Below are 19007 nucleotides of genomic sequence, written 5' to 3'. Positions count from 1 at the left end.
GGAAGCGCTCGCCCGGCCGCCGCTGCGCTGCCGCCATGGACTGACCGCCCGCCCCGCACGGCCCCGCACCGCCCGCCACGGTGAGTCCCGCGGCCGCCGCACCGCCCGAGCCCTCCCCACGGCCACCGGGGCTCTGTGGGGCGGCAGCCCACGGGCGGGAGGGGGCTCTGCCGGGCATCCGCGGGCTCAGGGGGCGGTGGGGGCCGGGGGGCCCTGGTGGGCCCGGGCCAGGCCGTGGGACGCCTGTTGTGGCCTGGGCACCCAGAGTGACAGGGTGTCACTGGGGCTCGGCCGAGGGTCGGCATACCCTGCTCCCTGCGAGGCCTCAGCTGAGCCAGGGGCATCTGGCTGGCCCCTTCCCCGGCTGATGGTAGGGCCTCGGCTGGGCTGGGGCGGTGGCACTGCAGAGGGCTGGGACAGGGGTTCATGGAGGGCTCTCGCTTCCCTGTCCCTGCCTGTGCCTGTTTTGTCACGGGATGTGCTGGGGTCTGGCCCTGGGATCCTGGTCTGGTGCTGCATCCATCGCAGGCAAGGGGAGGGATGTATTTGGGGCTGACACAGAGCACGGCTCCATCCGGCATGGCCGAGTGGCAGTGAAGCGCTCCAGATCCACACAAGACCGGCATGGTCTTGGGCCCATCCCATGCTTGCTCTGTCCCAGCAGATGTGACGGCTGGGCTCTCCTGCCGGGATCAGGCAGAGGTGGGAGCTGCTGGCAGCAGTGTCCACCACCACCCTCCTCAGTGGAGGGCTTGGCTGGGGTGGGGTTTGGCTGCCCTCGTTCTGCTTGTCCTCAGGGGCCGCTGTCCTGGGTCACTGACCTGCTGCGGGTCCCCATGCAGTGCTGACAAGGGTTTTCCTCTGGCTGGCACAGAGGGATGGGTGCCAGCAGGGCCACTGGCCAGCCTGGCACCGGGAGGCAGGGATACCCCACTGCTTCTCCTGCTGCCAGCTCCCCACGCACTTCATTGCCACCTGGTGTGAGTTCGGAGGGTGCTGGCGCCTGTCACCCTTTTTGGGTGTCACCTCTTTGTCTTTGGGTGTCACCTCTTTGGGCCACCGTGCGGTAAATGTCCCTTTCCATGCCTGGCTCCCTCCCAGCCTGGCAATGGCCACAGGAGCCAACACTTGCCAGCAGAGATGCTCCAGTTCTGAGACTCTTCCCAGCCAAACCCCCAGTAACGTCCCCCCGTACAGCTCCCCTTGCCAGCGTGCCCCACGCCCACGGGTCTCACCCTGCTGGGGCTGGTGCGGCCGGACTGCCCTGACCCAGCTGTGCGGCTGCCCACACGGCCTGGGCAGTGCCGCCATCAGGGATGACACTAATTACTGTTTTCCCCCGCGCCACGCCGAGCCCGGCCGGGTGGCCCTGACGCAAGCGCTGCCTGCCCGGCTGGCTCTGCCGGCGGGACGCGGCACGAGGAAGCGCTCGGGGACAGCCGCGGCCGCCCCAGTCACTGCGGAGGAATCTGCCCGTGCCGCCCGGGCCACGCGTGGCACCATCCCCGGCCTCCTCCCACCCTCCGCCGGCGTTCCGGCTCCTCCCGAGGCGCTTTGGCTGACGGCAAAGCGGCTCTGCTGGTTTTTCTCCTTGCCGGCACCTGAGATGGGGAGCGCGGCCGGGTCAAAGGGGCAGGAGCGGGATGGAGGGGCTGGCGAGCGCTCGGGGAATGCAATAACCAGGCCTGCATTCCTGCGGGGCTGCTGCGGAAACTTTAATTAAATAGGGAGGGGAGCGGGAGGAGGTGGGAGCTGCGGCGGCGCACGGTCGGTTGAAGGGGAGGAGGATTAAGGGTTTAATCCTGCACATCCCCCGGCTGGCTCGGGGAGGGGGCACGTGCTGACATCGCCTTGTTTTGAGGGGTGTAAGGCAGGGCAGCGGCGTCTGCATCCCGCCTGGCAGAGGCACCGTGTCACCTCCCTGTCACCGCACATTGCAGGGCCCCCGTCCTTCCTGCTCCGGTGCCACCGTCAAAGGTGGCAGCCCACGGGCCGGCAACAACGCTGGCTTTGTCTGCGCTTGCCGGTGCGGGAAGGAACATCCCGGCTGTGCCTGCTTCCCTGAGGTCCCCAAGCAGAGGGGAATGGCAGAACTCTGCAGCTCCTCCAGCCTGTCCTGCACAGGTGTCACCCTGCAGCACAAGGACGTGGCCTCGTCCTTAAAAACAGGAGGCGGGTGCAAAGCAGGGCATCCCTGCCGAGTGCCAGCCCTGGGCGGGCAGCGCGGTGGCCCAGCCCGGGGGGCTGCAGGCGGGGAACGGGGGTGACACGGCACTCCCACCCCAGCAGGCTGGCAGGGAAAGGCTGAGCCGGGACTGGGGGAATCTGAGCCCAGATCCTCCCCGCAGCCGGAAAATATGAATAATTCGGCAAATATCTGCGGTGCAGGCGCGGGGGAGCCCAGCCAAGGCAGCAGCAGGCCGCTGGCAGGGCGGCCCCAACACCTCCAGCAGAAACGGGGCCCCCTCTCCGCCCTTGGGGACCCTGCCAGGACCTGGGGAGGCTGTTCCCCTGCCCCCCGTTCCTGGGGCTGTGCCGGGCTGCGGGAACTCCTCTCTGCCTCGGAGCAGCATCGTGCCGGGAGGCGGGGCGCGGACGGGATGTCGGCGTGTGCCGGCGGAGCGGGCGATGCCGAGGGGCGGTGGCGGAGGCTGCGGGGCCCTGCCCGCCTGCCCGGCGCTCGTGGCCAGGCGCGGATGCGCGGCCGTGGCCGGGCTGGCCGAACCTGCCCGGAGCGGGGAGCCTGGCAGACGGGGAGGAAATGCCAGCGTAATTAAAGGGACGAGAGAGACTTGGAGTCAGCAGCTGGTTGCAGCACGGGACACGTCAGCGAAACCCGACCCTGGCATTGCAAAACCAGCCCCGGCCTCGCCAGCATCCCGCAGGCCTGGCCCCGCTCCGGCGCTGCCCACCCGGGCGGGCTGGCACGGCCGTGGCACCGCTGGCACGCCAGCACCCTGCACCCAGGCTTCTCCCACCAGCCAGCACGCTCTGGATGCTGGAGCCACCTCGAGGTGCGCTGGGTCTGCCCCAAACAGCTCTTCAAAGGGTCTCCATGTTGTGCTTTTAACTCTGCTGGCAGCCTGACTGTGATGTGGGGTGCAGGGGCAGCCGACACTGGTGAGCGGGCTGGGGGCTGAGCTGGGCTTGCTGGGGAGGGGATGCAGTGATGGTGACCCCTGGGTGACAGTGACCTCTGGGATGTGGCACAGCTCCTCCCCAGTGTCAGGGGCTGACGGCACAGGTCATGTCAGGGCAGGGCCGGCCAGGCCAAGTGACTCAGGCGCTTCTGGTGACCCTGCCCAGCAGTGGGCTCACCCCACCCTAGGGGGGGCGGCTCGGGAAGAGGCGAGGACAGAGCTGGCTGCGTGTTAACCCTGTCCAACCCCCCGGCAGGGCGACAAGAGGACACAGCACGGCTCCAGACCCTCCTGGCTCAGGATGTGTTGTCCCTGCACTGCTGACGGGGCTGGGGCAGGCGGCACGTGCTGCTCTGTGACCTGCAGCCCCCCACACACAGCGGGGGCCCCTTGCGAGCCACGGGGAGGGTGTTTGCCTGGAGCTCCGACAGCTCTGAGCACGGGGGAGGTGGCAACAGATGGGGCTGGGGAAGAGTTCACCTCTTCCTTGCCCAGGGATCCTACTCTGCCACCTCCCCCCGACCCTGAAATGGAGTGGCAGGAGACTGTGAGTCTCTGGCCCAGCCCAGTGTCATTAAAGGGGCTGAAAGATGGGGCTGAGGGAGGAGCCCTGTGTGACACAGGCAGCGGCTATGACATTGGCCATGGCATCCATGGGGAGCTGGGGTTGGGGAGGTTACAGCCTTGGTCACTCCAGAGCCTCCTCCCTCCATCCCTGCTGACCCAGCCCTCAAGGGACAGGGACACAGCCCACGGTGCTGAGTCCCTGGAGTTTAACAGAGAGGGGAACAGCAAGGTGACCTGTGGGGACAGGGGCTGGGTGGGGCTGAATGAGCCCCTGGACTCTGTGGGGACACAAATGGCTCCTCCAGCCCCACACTGTGTGCCCCTGTCCCCAAGAGGGGCTGCTGTTGCTGGTGATCCGGGCAGGAGCGGCCCCTGAGGGTGCAGCTGCTGTGATGGCAGCACAAGCAAAGGGTTAAGCTGAGCTCTACGCAGGGGAGGCCGGCCAGGCTCCCACCCCTTCCCGGTGCTCTGATTCTCCACATCCCCTGTGTTTGATTTGCACCCTGCTGAGCAGCTGGGGAGGTTGGGGCCCTCGTGAGTACTGGGAAAGGTCTCAGTGCTCCACCGAAGACAGCCCCAATACCAGTGGGACGTGTCTCGTGGTAGAGCCTGGGGTGTGCAAAGGTACCACATCCCCAGATCCTGGGGGTCTGGGAGGGGGGGAGCATGGAGCTGGGGTGGGCAGCCCTGGAGGCTGAGCAGGGTTCAGAGGTGCCCCTGCCAGCCCTGGGTACCCCCCAGCAGGGCCCATCCCCTCACCCTGGCTGCGCTTGTCTCTCCGCAGAGCTGACACCATGAAGCAGCTGATCCTTTGCACCCTGCTCCTCTTGGCCCGTGGGGAGCTGGCCAGGGCATGTCCTGCAGGCTGCCAGTGCCATGACCCCAAGACCATCCTGTGTGCAGCCAGGCGGGGCCAGACGGTGCCCCAGGGGCTGCCCCCCAGCACCCTCTCCCTCTATGTCTTTGAGAACGGCATCACAACGCTCAGTGAGGACAGCTTTGCAGGGCTGCCTGCCCTCCAGCTCCTGGACCTCTCGCAAAACAAGATCACCAGCATCCAGAGAAACATCTTCCAGCCCCTGATGGAGCTCGTCAACTTGGACCTGTCCTCCAACCAGCTGCAGGAGATCACCAATGAGACCTTCCATGGGCTGCGGCTGCTGGAACGGCTCTACCTGCAGAGGAACAGGATCCAGCACATCCACGCTGCTGCCTTTGACACGCTGGAGAATCTGCTGGAGCTAAAGCTGCAGAACAACCAGCTCAGGGCTGTGCCCCCCCTCGACCTGCCCAACCTCCTGCTGCTGGACATCAGCTGGAACAAGATCTCTGCCATTGCACCAGGGGCTTTCCATGCCGTCAGCATTGAGTCCCTGAAGATCGCAGGGCTGGGCCTGACGAGCTTAAACGAGGAGCTCTTCCAGGTCCAAAACAACCTCCACGAGCTGGACATCTCTGACAACCTGCTGGAGCGTGTCCCGGCCGTGCTGCGGCGCCTGGGCAGCCTCACCAGGCTCAGCCTGGCCGGCAATGCCCGCATCTCCCAGCTGCCAGCTGAGGATTTCCAGAGCCTCCACAACCTCCAGGAGCTGGACATCAGCAACCTCAATATCAACACCATCCCCCGGGATTTCTCCAGCTTCTTCCCCAGGCTGCGGGCCGTGACGGCTGCCGGCAACCCCTTCAACTGTATCTGCCAGATGAGCTGGCTGGTGCAGTGGGTGAACACCAGTGGCGTGGTCCTGCGGCGCCCCGAGGAGACGCGCTGCCACTTCCCCCCCAAGAACTCTGGCAAGCTCCTCCACCACCTGCAGTACACCGACTTTGGCTGCCCCACCACCACCCCCACGCCCACCACGGCCCGCACCACCACGCTGCCACCGCCCACGCCGCCGCCCAGCACCCACCGCCCGCCGCCGCCCCCCAGCACCGCTGCACCCACCCCGAGGCCCAGAGAGCCCCAGGGCAGCTCCACCCTGGTGCCCTTCCACGGCGCCCCGGCCCCCACCAGCCCCCCAGCGCCCATCTGTCCCCCCCGCACATGTCTGAACGGCGGCACCTGCCACCTGGGTGCCCAGAACCTCCTGGAGTGCCTGTGCCCCGCAGGCTTCGCTGGCGTGTACTGCGAGGTGGAGGTGAGGGGAACGACGGCAGCCCCGGGCACGCCGGCCCTGCCACCTGCACAGCGGGTCAGCATCGCCCAGGTGGGCAGCACCTCCCTCAAAGTGGACCTGCACAGCTACATCCAGTCCAAGGCGCAGCTGAAGGGAATCCGCCTGAGCTACCGGAACCTGTCGGGGCCGGACAAGCGGGCGGTGATGCTGCGCCTGCCGGCCTCGCTCTCCGAGTACACGGTGCGGGCGCTGAAACCCAACTGCACCTACCGTGTCTGCATTGGGGCGCTGGGGGAGGCCCCCAAGGAGGAGCACTGTGCCGAGGCACACACCCTGCCCCTCAGCCTGCAGCAGCACTCCCCTGTCACCCAGAGCCAGGACCCCAACCTCGCCCTGATCCTGGTCCCTGCGCTGGCTGCCATGCTGCTGCTGCTGGTGGTGGTCACGGCCGCCATGTACTACTGCCGGCACCGCCGCGCCAAGGCACCCGCCGGCGCTGGGGTGGACACCGGCCCACTGGAGCTGGAAGGGGTGAAAGCCTGCCTGGAAAACGGGGATTTGAGCAGCCACGGCTGCAAGGTGCCAGAGGCAGCCATGCTTTCTGGCGGCTCTGAGTGCGAGGTGCCGCTCATGCAGTCCCACTACCCCAGCAACAACAACACCCCGGGGCTCAAACCCTCCTACTTCTGAACCCACAGGGCTTCCAGAGCCTTGGACACAGGAGGGCTGAGCTCCAGAGGCAGCACCTGGCCATGTTCCTCTGGGATACAGATTGCCAAGGAGCTGACTGAACTGAGGCAGAAACCCCCCCATCCCACAACGTGCAATTTCCGAGAGGCTGCCATGCTTCGGGAGGAGACATGAATTTTACTGCTCTGTGCCTTGATTTCTGTGACTCTACCTAGAATGTGCGCAGCGGAAGAGAAGGGGGGGTTAATTTGGGGGTTGGGGGGCTTTTTTGAGCTCCTGCTAAAGAGAAAGCTGCTGTGACTGGGCTGAGGGATGCCCACGTGCTGGTAACAAGGGTCCTTCAGTGGAGCATGGCCCGTGACTCAACTCCCTGGAAGCTGATGTGAGCAATACGGCCCGGCCGAGGTGCTGGGACCCTCGGGACCCCCCGGGCCAAAGGAAGTGCCGAGCAGGCAAACCGGGAATTGAAGCTTTAAGAACTCAGAGAGAATATTTATACATCGTTATTTCCCATTTCTTCTGGGAAAACTTTTTTTAGTACAGCTTTGTGTACATCTCTTTTGTAAGGCAGATCAGAAGGGTGTCTTTTTGTAAAAAAATACAACCCCAAATTAAAATAACAACAACGAAAAGTTCTGTGCAGCCCTGAGTAGCTCGGCAGGCACTGCCCGTCACAGGCAGGGGTGTGGGCAGTGTGGCGTGTCCCCTGCAGAGGAGCGGGAAGGTCAGCCGTGTCCTCCCGTTGTTGTTGGCGAGCACCGGGATGAGTCAGGGCAAGGGAGGGGGGAGTTTTCCCGACTCTGGGCGTTTTTACCCCTAGGGTGCTGCCCCCCACCTCGGGCGCTGAGGAGGTGTTCCCAAAACAGAGGCCACGGGGTTCAAATCAGCCCCTGCCCTGCGCATCATCCAGCCTTACTTCATCCCTCCCCGCCTGCCAGATGGCTGCGGGGCCAGCTGCGGGACAAACAGCCCAGCCCAACCTCCTGACGTCAACCGCGGCGGCACCGGGACCCCCAAATCGCCCGTGACAAGTGTCAGCCTGCGTGGCCCCCCAGGCCGGGGGCCGCCGCCAGAGCCCCCGCTGCCCGGCCCCAGAACAGCCGGTTTTGTGCACGGGGTGGGCTGGGAGCCGACGCTCGGCAGGTTCCCGCTGCCAAGTGGTTTCTGCTCCAACCCTCTGGTTTTAATCGTTTTCCAATCCTTTATCTTTCGGGCTGGAATTTTCCAGGTTGGGGCCCTGCCCGCCGAGGTATGTTTGATTTGGAGAGAATGAGCACAGCGCGGGGCTGCAGCCGAGGGTCACCGCCGTGCGCTCCGGGCCGGCCGCTCCGCCGCAGGGCACGGCCCTGACCCCCCGCCCCTCGGTGCCGCTCGCCCGGGGCAGGGAGCGGCTCTGGATGCAATTAGGGGCGCGGGGCGTCGGCGGGGCCGTCTGGCGCAGCCCCCCGGCTCCCAGGTGGGCTTCCGGCAGGGCTGGCTCCCATTAGGGCCGGCGCAGCGGCAGGAGGGGCCCCTCGCCGGCGCGGGCGGCTCGCTGCGATGGCCACGCTCGCCCGCTCAAAGGGCCCATTGTGGTCCTCTCCCCACAGATTTTTCAAATTAACATCCCAAATTCCTCCCAAAATTGCTGCTGTGTAAATATTTTCACTGCGAGCTTTGTATATTTTCCAGCCTCGCGAGGAGGAGAGAAGAAAAGTCCCTGGCGGAGCCGCGGCCTCGCGCCGGGTGCCCCTGGCCGGCCGCCGCCACAGCCCCTGGCGTGTCCCCGGCCTCGGGAGCCCTCCACCCCTCCTGGCCCCTCACTTCCCCCCTCCTTTGCCTCCATGATGTGCCCTTCCCCTAACGAAGCCGATTTCCCCACTTGCAAGTAGCTAGTAGCAAACCTAGTAGCCAAAGGTTTGCAGGGGAGCCCCCCCAATACCAAGCGTGTGCTGGGGACCCCTTGGCTCCTCAGCTGATCCCATTGCTCTGGAGGGGTTTCCAGCACCTCCAGAGTGAGGGAGCTCCAGTGGAGATGCCAGGGGGGCAGAAGCAAAGTTAGGGTTCAGCTTTGGCAGGTGCAGCACCCCTCGGACACCCTGAGACTAAGATTTTGGGGTGCCAGCTGCACAAGGGGGACAGCAGGGCTCGGAGGTGATGGGGACACTGCAGCCAGGATGGGGCTTGGCCCACACCCACGTCTGCACCCGGGCAGCCCTGCGGGAGAGCAGCAGTGCCCAAAGTGGGGCTGTCCAGCCCCTGTGGCTTCCTGAATCCCAGCACAAAATTCCCCTGGCCACTGCCAGCCCCGTCGCGCGCCAAGAGCCGCTCCAAGAGCGGCACATCGTGCGGTGCTGCTAATTCCTGCGAGCTGAATCAGCGCCGACAAGGATTGCAAAACCCCCTGAAATGGACCCAAAAAAAATCTCTCTCTCTGTGCGATCCGGCGGGGCCGGTGAGCAACAGCCCCGGCCAGAGCCACCGGCAGGATGGGGGCTCGGCAGGGAGCCACAACGGGAGGAGCCGCCAGCTTCACCGGGGCAGATCCTGCCTGCACCCTGACGTGGCAGGGCTGGAGGGCTCTGGTCTCCCAAAAATCACCCCTAGTCCCAGGCATGGCCCCACGGATACCAAAGAGAGGTCCCCTGGGTCCCCGAGGTCCCCAGGTCTGGAGCAGAGCCCCAAGGGGTCATGGCTCAGTGCCAGGGGTCTGGATGCCCAATCTCTGGGGGGAGGACAGGCGTGTGCCCATCACACAGAGCCCAGTGCTGCCAGGGAGAGCTTTGGAGCTCATCATCCTCCTGCAGAGCTGGGGAGGCCAGGAGCACCGTGTGGCCACTGAGGCTGTGGCTCATCTGGGAGTGATTTGGGCGCTGCCATCCCGCCCCAGCGCTGGGCTATTTTTACCCAGTGGAATTACGGGACAGGCCACATGGGCTGGGTGGTTGCCCTGCCTTAACCCCTTCATGTGGCTGCCCGTGGGGATGGGTCCCACTGGGGTGACACCTGATGGGGTGGGGTGGCCTCTCCCCTTCCTTGTGTCTGAGGGTGGCAGCCAAGCTAGGGCAGGACAAACTCCTTTCCCACTGATGGCAAGCACGTGTCAACCCAGGCATCTCTGGGATCTGCAGGGGGATGGGGACAGCAATGGACCTGTCCTGCTCAGGGTTCTTCCTGCTGGGGTGGGTTTTTTCACCTACCATGACCCAAAATGGCTTCTAAGCCCCAGGAAAGAGCAGTGCGGAGGGTGCCAGGCAGGACAAGAGCAGGTCCCATTCCAGCTGGTATCTGGGGAGAGGTGGCAGGGTGACAGTGGAAACATGTGCCTCGGTGGGGTTGGGTGCCCTGGTGCTGGGAGATGCCAGGGCTGCAAGCCTAGCCCCAGGAGCTGGCTCAGCCACAGGCTTTGGCAGAGAGTGGGTGTTAGGGACTGAGCTCCCCCTGGACAGTGCCCTCAGGGAACCACCTGGGCCCCTCCATGTCCTGCTCCAGCCCTGGGGAGCCAAACAGCCCCAAATCCCTCCACAAACATCCTGCTGTGCCAACTGCCTGCTGCAGACAGGTCCCGGCTCCGGCACCTCCCAGCTCTGTCAGACTTTGCACCATGAAGTGTGGTGGGGATCCAGCTGTCCCCATCCCTCAGCCCCACCACCATCCTGCCCTGCAGGGACATGCCCACTGCTGGAACACACCACGGGGACCTCTGCTGACCCCAGATCTCATCCCTACTGATCCAGCCCTAGCCCTGAGCCGGCCGTGGCACCCCAGCCTCCCTGGAGATGTTTTCAGGACATTGAAAGAAGCAGTGATGCGAGGAAGGCGCTGTTCTCCTGTCACCATGGTGGTGACAGCACCATCCCCAGGCAGTGCTGTGCTGCCTGCCAGGCGTGCGGCAGCAGGGTCTGGTCGGTGACCCCAAGTTGGAGCTGGTAACCCAACCCCGCTGGTGCTGGTTACAATTTAGGGCAACAATAACCTATTGAGAGGCCCCTTCCTGGCTCCTGCCCTGCTGCTCCTTGATCTAATTAAAGGGGGCCAGGCAGGGACAAAACCCGAGCTGAAGGAACAGCAGGTACCCAAGGGTGGCACATTGAGGACCAGGATGTGGAGAGGGGCCATGGCCACCCACACTTCTCACCTCCTGTTCCCTCAGGGTCTGGGAATTGGTGGGGTCAGCTCTTAAGCATGGCCCTGACATGCTTTGAAAATGATATTTGTGTGGTCAGAAATATCTCACCTGCTCAGGATTTGGGAAAGAGAACCCCCAAAAGGCACATGCTGATGTGGACGTCCATGGGGCCGGTGCCTCCCACTCTCTGCCCTCTTTCAGGGATGCTGGATAGGCCACAATCAGCCTGAAGGGTTTGGTGTTGTTGTGGGCACACCGGGGGTGTTGGCATGAGCACACTGGGGGTGTCCCCCACCGTGGGGCACGCCGTGGCCCTGCTTTGGGGTGCCATGGGGACGCGCGGTGCCGGCTCGGCGGGCGCGGTGGGGATGCGGTGGGGATGCGGACTCCCCTTCCTGCCGGCCTGGCGTCAGTAATGAGTGGTATGAGTTTCCTGCCCGCCCACTGATTGCTTCCTCAAAGAGCTTCAACGAGCTGCTGCTGCTGCTGCTGCAGCTCCCCACGCCCCGCTCCCGGCCCGGCCGGCACCGCTGCACTGCCCAGCAGTGTCCGTGCCCCGCACTGGGCACCACGGAGATCCACAGTGTTATAAATGATCTAACACATATCACAACAGCCAGCCCCGCTGCTGCTCCGCCATCCCCGGGGCTCAGTCCCTGCCCCCCAGTTCCAATTCTGCCCCAAGCACATCTGGTGATCTGGTGACCCCAAGAGCATCCACCCCGTGCCCCTGCCGCGGCTCCGCAGTGTCGCGGCCGTGCTCGGGATGGCTCTGCCGGAGGGGGAGCACGGCCCCCGCTCGGCACCTCCGCCGGGAGCCAGCCCAAATCCCCCTCCGCCATTTGTCATCCCCGCCAGATTTACAGGCGGCAGCGCTTGGGGCTGGAAGCGCGGTGGCCCCGGCGCGGCTGCCTAAAAGCAGCACCTCCCCAGCACCAAGGGGGGGTCTCCGCTCGCCCCCGCCGCCCCCAGCCCCTCTCGGCTGGCCCCGCACGCAGCCGCGGGCCGGAGGGCCCCGGCGTGACGCGCAGGCAGCGCCCGCCAGCCGCATTCCTGAGCCGATAAACCCGGCAGCCAAAATAACTGCAGCCTGTGCTGAGGGGGCCGAGCACAGCAGCGCCTGCATCCCATTTACCCGGCTGGCTCGCCCCGGCCCGGCGAGGATTCGGGGTAATTCCCACTGGATTCTCCGCCAAGAGCAATAATGGACCCCAAGGCGTCCCCCTGCAGCAGCCCCAGCCTCCCCTGAGAGCGTTCACTGGACACTGATGATGATGATGATGATGGCCTTTGCTCACTGAACTGGCAGAGCTGCTGAGCAGGAGAGCTGGGAGCTGCTCCCCCAGCAGCTGGCAGGAGGCTGAGGGATGCTCAGGCAGCCTCTCCACACCAACCTCACCCCACCGTGCCCAGGGCAGGTCCTCTCCTCTCCCCTCCTGTCTGTCCTGGCTGCCCCCAGCAGTGCCCTGGAGCTGACAGCGCTGTGGGAATGCTGGCAGGGCAGCCAAGGGGCTGTCACAGCACACTCAGCCCCTCACAGAGGCCCTGGATTGGCCCTGACCCCCCAGCCTGCCCCAGCATCCCGCCCGTCATGGAGCCAGCTGGGCACACAGAGAGGGTCCCAGGGCTTTGCCTGCAGCCCTGGGAAGAGCTGGTGGCCTCCAGTGCACCCCAACAACTGTGCCGCCAGCCCCATCACCCTGAAGGCACAGCCTCCTCCTCCTCCCATTTCCTTGCCCCATGGTGACGCCAGGCCAGCTCACTGGGCAGCGTGGGAGAGGCCAGGCCGGCTCTAGCTGGAGGCTTCCCATCCTTGGCAGCTCCCCGTGACAGGGGGCGCTGACCCCTTACACAGCCAAGGCTCCTTCTCCACTTCCCGGGGCTGCCCGGTGAGCGGGGCTGGCCACGGCTGGGCAGGCACCGCGGCACAAAGCACGGCAGGAGCGGGAGGCCAGGGCTGAGCCGCTCCAGCAGCGCCAAAGGGATGCACTCGTCTGCAGCATCTTGTGGTGCTGCCCCAGAGCACAAGCCCACCCGGCCAGCAGCCACCTCAGACACTGTCCCCAGCAGCGCCACCACCCACCACGGCACTACAGAACACCTCTGTGCCCTCGCCAGCCCTGCCTCTGCCTCTCATCTCCCCCAAATGGTGATGAGAATGCAGCTGCACGGTCACCGGCTTTGTCCCCAGCCTTGTGTGGCTGAGTGCTGCTGGTTCCAAGAGCTCTCTGGCAGCTCCTGCTCCACCACCACACTCCTAATGAGTCCCTGACCAGGACATTTGCACTGCTCACCCTCCCAGCCCATGCTGAGTCCCCATCCCTACCCAGGTGAGGTGTCCAGTGCCATGGTGAGCGTCGCCCCGCTGAGCCTCCGCGTGTCCCACAGCTTCACCTCCCGCTCCCGTATCTGCAGGGACACAGACACAGCATCAGTGGGCGCTGGGGCTGCCTGGATGGCTCCATGGAGCCACCACCTTCCCCAGCCACCTTCCACCATCCCAGCGAGGGCCAGGGCACCTGGCGAGGGGACCTCCTGCTCTCACAGGGGACAGGCCACCCAAAAAGCACCTGGGGTGCTTTGGCACAGCAGCCACAGGGAGTAGGGCTGGAGCATCCCAGAGGTGCCAGGGCCACCTTCCTGGCAGGGACTGTACCTGGCTGAACCCCACGGAGATGAGGCAATCGCTGGAGCCCATCCAGAGCAGCCGGGAGTCCTTGTTGTTGTCGTGTCCCAGGACACTCTGCAAGGCACAGGAGACAGGGCTGTCAGAACTGCTGCCAGCCTTGCTGGACACGCCGAGGGGACGTGTGCTTCACCAGCCGTGCTTGTGAACTGCCCTGGGGCTGAGCACGTGGAGCGAGTGCTGGCTCTGCTGAGAGCTGCCCTGGGGACAGTGCAGTGGGGACAGCCTGCAAGCAGTGACAGCCCTGACTGCCCCCCATGCCAGCGTGGTTGCCTTGTGGAGCAGCTGGCCCAGCTCCCAGCCAGGAGTGGAGGGTGGGAGCAGGTAAGGTGAGTGTGATGATGGCTCCGGTGTCCCCAGGGCTCTCCCCACACCAGGTCAGCTGGGTGAGGGGGACAGAGTGCTGCGAGGAAGCTGCTCCGTGCCACAGACACAAGAGGAGGCTCTGCCATGGCGATGATGACAGAGGGACTTACTTCCCTGGCTGCATCCCCGGGCTCTTTATCCATGCTGAATCCTGGCTCCTGGAGCTGGGTGCCCCGTGTGTGCCCGGATGCTACTGAAATATGGCAAACTGAGCCTGGCCACATTCACCACACTGCTCTGATCCCCTGCACCCTGATTCACCTCTCCCCTGGCTCCCTGTGGGGGTGGGACCCCCAGCCCACATCCTGTCCCCATCCTGTCCCCATCCTGGTCCTGCTGAGGATGGGAGGGGCTGTCAGTGGGTGTTTCCCAGCTCCCATGTGGTGCCCAGATGGGCCCTGTGGTTCAGGCACCCCAGTGGGAGCTGCAGGCAGCCCTGGCCCGCAGCACAGGCAGCACTCACAGCCCCTCGCTCTCATTGAGCAGCGCCAAGAACTGGCTGCTAACGAGTTTGGAGCTGGCAGGGAAAGTGCAGGGCTCTGCCAGAGCCAAACCTGGCACAGCGCTTCCGGGACCTCTGCACAGGGCACGGGCACCAGGCGTGGGGGCAGGAGGGGTGGGGAGGAGCCATGAGCTGTGTCCCCCTTGGTGTGAGCACTGTGACCACTGGCCACGACCACACTGTGACCAGCAGCGAGGCTCTGCCACCGCAGCAGCCAGAGAGGGGCCATGGAGGGGTCACACCTCACTGGAGAAGCTCTGCTGGAGCAGCCTCCAGCCCCACAGAGATGCCACTCTCTGGAGAGAGCCAGGATGGGAGCACGCACACGGTGCCAAGCCCGTCGTGCCCTGGCTCCATCACGGCAGCTGCCCTGCCAGCACAAACACGGCTCCCTTGGAAGAGGCAGCGCTGGCCGAGCCCAGCCCGGAGCTCCCAGCCGCAGGGCCAGGATGTGGGGCAGGAGGGGCCTGGCCCCCAGCGCCAGCACGCTGGCAATGGACCCAGCAGGGAAAGGACCTGGAGAAGGGAACGTGTCCCAGGATCGCTGCCAAGAGGGATGGAAACTCCAGGAGCTGGGGCCAGCCCGCGCGTCAGCCAGGAGAGCACTTCTGCACCTGAGCCGTGCGGCTCAACATCTGCAGATCCCATAACCGACTGACGTCGCCGGCTCCGCGGGTCCCGCGGGTGCCCCGGAGCCCCTGGCGGTGGTGGCAGCCTCTGGCGGAGGCAGGGCCGGGGAGGGCAGGGTGCTCCCAGCCCCCCGGCTGCAGGGCCATGTTTTCTGCATTAGTTCCATCCCGGCTGAGCTGTACGTATGGCAGCAAGTATGCGGGAGGCTGGGCTGCTCCGTGCTCAGCCTGTGCAGATGTTGCCAGAGGTGAGTGTGCGGACAGCAGCTCCCCCGGTGCAGAGGGTCTTGGCAGGGACGGGGCGGTGTGACCTGGCACTGAGAGTGGACGCTGCTGTGGCTCAGCCCTGGGGCACCCGTGGGGCTGCTGTGGACCCCTGGGGCTGGCAGAGCTGGGCAGAGACCCTGGCACCGTTCCCGGAGTGATGCTGGAGCCCCTGGAGCAGGGAACAGCCACAGCCCAAGGGACGGGTGTCCCTCCTGTGCCTTGTCCCCCTGGGAGGCTGCAAGGAGCCCACCAGCTCTGGGCCAGCGGGGATCCAAGGAAGCCTCCCAGCTCCCTGCCAGTGCCCAGACTCCTCCCGCTCATTGCACGGATCCAGCCCTGCCGGTTTTGGGCAGCCCAGGCTGGGGGGAGCCTGTGCCCCCTCCTCGGAGCCAGATCGGCTGCATGGGGAGAGTTTCCAGCACCGTCCCTCTCCCAGTCTCAACCGATCCCTCCTAGGCAGGCTGGGGTGAGGTGCTGGTTTCCGTGGGGGTCCCCAGCTCTTCCCCCGGTGCAGCCCCGGGCTGCGGGGGCCCAGGGCCGGCGTGTCGGACGCAGCTGTTGGCAGCGATGCGCGGGGTCGGGGAGCTGGGAACAGCTGCCCGCAGGGAGCGGCCGCTCCGGCTCCGCGGCTGCCTGGGAGAGCCCCACACAAAGCCAAGGCTGCTCCGGCTCCCAGGCGATCCCTGTTTCCCCGGGAGCCGTCACCCTGAGCCGGATGCAGGGCAGGGAGAGCCGGAGATGGGAGCCTGGGGCAGAGCCTTGGGGCTGGACGGGCGGGAGGTGGCCGGGGGGGGGTCAAAGCTCTGCTCTTGGCAGAGCCCCCGTGGCTGGCAGGGCTGGGACAGCTCAGCCCTGCCCGTGGCTAACAGCCCATGAGCTTGGACATCTGATCCCCGTGGGAAGCAACCCCAGCAGCGGGATCTGGGATCTGCGTGGGCACAGGAGGCACCAGTGCCAGGCTGAGCTGCCCCTTTGCCCGGGGGTGCCAGGGCAGGAGGGGTCTCCCCTGGCCAGGGCGCTGTGGGGGACTCTGGGGACAGACACCCAGGTCCATGCACTTGGGGAAGCTGCTGCTCCTTGCACACCCACGAGGCTGTGGGCAGCAGGAGGAATGGCTTCCCGGGAGCTGAAAGGGTTAACCACGCACCGAATCCTCCTCTCCGAACAAGAATGTGAGTGATCTCCTTCCCTTGCCAAATCCCAGTTACTCCAGAGGTAACCAGGAGAACAGAGCAGCCTCTCCCAGGCCAGCCCCACTCCTGGTCCCTGCCCGGAGCTCAAGGAGACCAGGAGCTGTCACCTGCCCCAGGGGAGTGCAGGGATCCCACAGAGCTGTGGGGTTGCTCCAGCAGCCATCACACTGCCAGCACTGGGCCTGCTCTCTGCCAGGTGTGTGCTGTATGTGTCACACTGGGCAGGGACCAGGACAAGTCCCCTGCTGCCCAATCCCACTGGCCAGGGCAGCATTGCCGCGAGGCCCCTGTGCCCTGGGGAACTGGGCACCACCAGGCTCTGCCTCTCCCCCCACCACCAGCTCCATCCTTGGTGAGGCCAAGGCCATGTCCCAGAGGATGCTGTGGGCCCAGCAAGGGCAGGAAGGTGGGTGGGCTCCCAGTGAGCACAGACCCCACGAGGCTGGGATGGGAGCAGGACCTCCCTCCCCAGGCAGGAGAGGGGAACTCGCTGGCCAGGGGGTGGGCAGGCTGCAGCAGCCAGCAGCCAGCAGCCAGCAGCCAGCCCTCTTCTGCTGCCTCTCCCCTCTTCCTGCAGCGACCAGCCCCACAAGCCCTGCTATGACGCCATCAAATCCCAAAACACCTCTGCCCTCTGGAGAGCAGCCTCAGCCAGGAGTCCCAGGTCTGAAATACCTTGAGGAGCCCCAGTAATGGAGATGCCAACCTGTGTGGGCCTCAGCTGCCATTCCCAGTGGGAGGGATGGGCACCAAGGCCAGGGCGAGCCAGTGCCACCACACACCCACATCCCCTGAGATGCTTCTGGCTCGTTCCAGATCCTCCTCAACTTCCCCATGTCTGCCATACCAAGCAGCATTCCTGGGAAGGACGGCCGAGGGGGAAGTGGAGCAGAGGAAATATAAACAGTCCCGTGCAGCCACGCTGGGGAACAGAAGCATGAGAGCGCCGAGCGTGCGCTGCTATAAATAGGCTGCCCAGAGTCAGGCCAACTTTTTCATAGCTTCCCACGGTCTCCTTGGGAATGTGGGATGCTGTGGACCTTCCCCCAGCCCGGAGGAAGCTGCTGCCGAGGCTGGGAGTCAGGTACCCCCGGGGTGACCCCAGCGTGGGATGCTGTGATGATGGGGCAGTGGGAGGAAGGCTGGAGTCTCTCTACGTCCTGATACACCTCCCTGATGATGACAAGGGGTCCCCAGCCAGCCCTGGGCTGACAGCTGGATCCTGGGCAGAGGTGACATGTTCTTAGAGTTCTGGCTGTGGGCCAGATCACCCCAAACCTGGATCTCCACCCCGCCACAGCATCACCCTGCCACCACGGCCACGCTGCCCCCAGGAACCCTCTCCATGGCGTTATCTCCCACTGGGGCACAGCTGATGCACTCCATGGGATGGTGGCCATGGTCTGGGACAGGGGCTGGAGTCCCTCTTGCCCCCGGAACCTTGAGCAGGGCTGGGACATCCCCGGCTGTGCTTGGGCTGTGATTGAGCTGCTGCCCATCACTGAACTCAGCCCCCGGCACAGTCTGCGAGCCGGGGGGACAAACCCCCGGCGGGGCCAGCCCCCAGGGACACTGTCCCAGCTGTCCCCGGGCGCCCTCAGCCCTGGCCCCGCTCATTAGCGCAGCTCATTCCGAGGCGAGCGGGGCGGCGCTGGCCCGGTGCGCAGCGGGGCCGTTCCCTCGCCCCCGGCCCTGCCCAAACGCCGGCGGAGGAAGTTTCTCGTGAGAACGGAGCCGGCTCCTCTCATCCCACTCAGCGGCTGCCCCGCAGCTCCACACGGACGGCGCCTGTCCCAGGCCTGTCCCAGGTGCTGGCCAGATGCACACACAGCCCCTCGCAGCAGCCTGGGGGCAGCAGGACGTGGCCCATGGGCTCTGTACCCAGGGGAGGGTGTGGGCAAACGGAGATGCTGCCTTAGTAGCCCAGGGCATATCTGAATCATTGCCCTACACTGCTGGAGACCCACTGAGGCATGAGTATGGGTAGGTATGGGTAGGTATGGGTATGGAGCTTCCCTGCCCAGCCTTGTGTCCCCTGTGCCACCACGGGCAGGACCCGGGGGGACACGGGAGGGACCTTTGGAGGGATTTGCACGGGGATTGCAGGAGGGTGAGGGCAGGACCAGCGACACTGAGCCCCGGCAGGGCCACAGCCAAGGGAGAGGACATGACTCGCTTCCGGGGGAGGGTCAGGCGAGGAGGGCGACCACCGCCCTGTGGGAGGGGAGGACAGGGCAGCGTGGCCTTGGGAGGGGATAAGGCAGAGCACAGAACTCACAGAACTCTCTGGAAGGACAGTGGTGCTTGGACCTGGACTCAGTCAGCAGCAGTAGCGTGGCCCCACGGGGTGGCAAGGCAGGACCCAGGGCAGCCCAGGCCTATCCACTGCCAGTTTAGGGCACTGAGAGCAGCCATAGGGTGTGAGCACAGCCCTGATGCTCACAGAGGGGCTGCAGCAAAGGGATGGGGATCCAGCAGGATGAGGCCATGCTCTCCCAAGGGAAATCATGGCCCCGGGTACATACCAGGCACCCCACGGGGTCAGCCAGACCCCGGCCATGCTGCGTCACACTCGTCTGCCCGCTGCTGGGATATGCTCAAAATAGCTGCTATGGGCGTGGCCGGGATTGGGGGGTCAGGACCTGGCGGGGATACGGCCACAGGGTGTGGGCAGCCTGCCAGTCACCCTCCTTGTCACCCACCCTCAGCGGGTGTGCCACATGGTACCTGAGAGAGCATCAGGTA

At 65.4% G+C, this 19007-nt stretch overlaps 2 protein-coding genes across 3 annotated transcripts in view; one reads left to right on the top strand and one right to left on the bottom strand.

Annotated features, from left to right (window-relative positions):
• The window catches only part of LOC136563259 (mitochondrial import inner membrane translocase subunit TIM16-like), a 38076-nt gene that overhangs the window by 9744 nt on the left and 9325 nt on the right, over nt 1-19007 (bottom strand). For both annotated transcript variants that reach the window (XM_066560513.1, XM_066560511.1), the window contains exons 8-9: nt 13276-13362; nt 12946-13028 (exon numbers count right to left, since the gene is read on the bottom strand). In XM_066560513.1, the coding sequence (XP_066416610.1) occupies nt 12946-13028; nt 13276-13362 (170 nt within the window). The remainder of the gene's footprint in view (nt 1-12945; nt 13029-13275; nt 13363-19007) is intronic.
• VASN (vasorin) lies at nt 27-7143 on the top strand. Its single transcript, XM_066560514.1, has 2 exons — nt 27-80; nt 4492-7143. The coding sequence occupies exon 2, from the start codon at nt 4502-4504 to the stop codon at nt 6509-6511; it is 2010 nt and encodes a 669-aa protein (XP_066416611.1). The 5' UTR covers nt 27-80; nt 4492-4501; the 3' UTR covers nt 6512-7143.

This window comes from Molothrus aeneus, chromosome 16 (genome assembly GCF_037042795.1).
Source record: "Molothrus aeneus isolate 106 chromosome 16, BPBGC_Maene_1.0, whole genome shotgun sequence".
Classification (NCBI taxonomy): domain Eukaryota; kingdom Metazoa; phylum Chordata; class Aves; order Passeriformes; family Icteridae; genus Molothrus; species Molothrus aeneus.
Note: the sequence above shows the minus strand (reverse complement) of the source record. Positions and strands in the feature narration are given on the sequence as shown.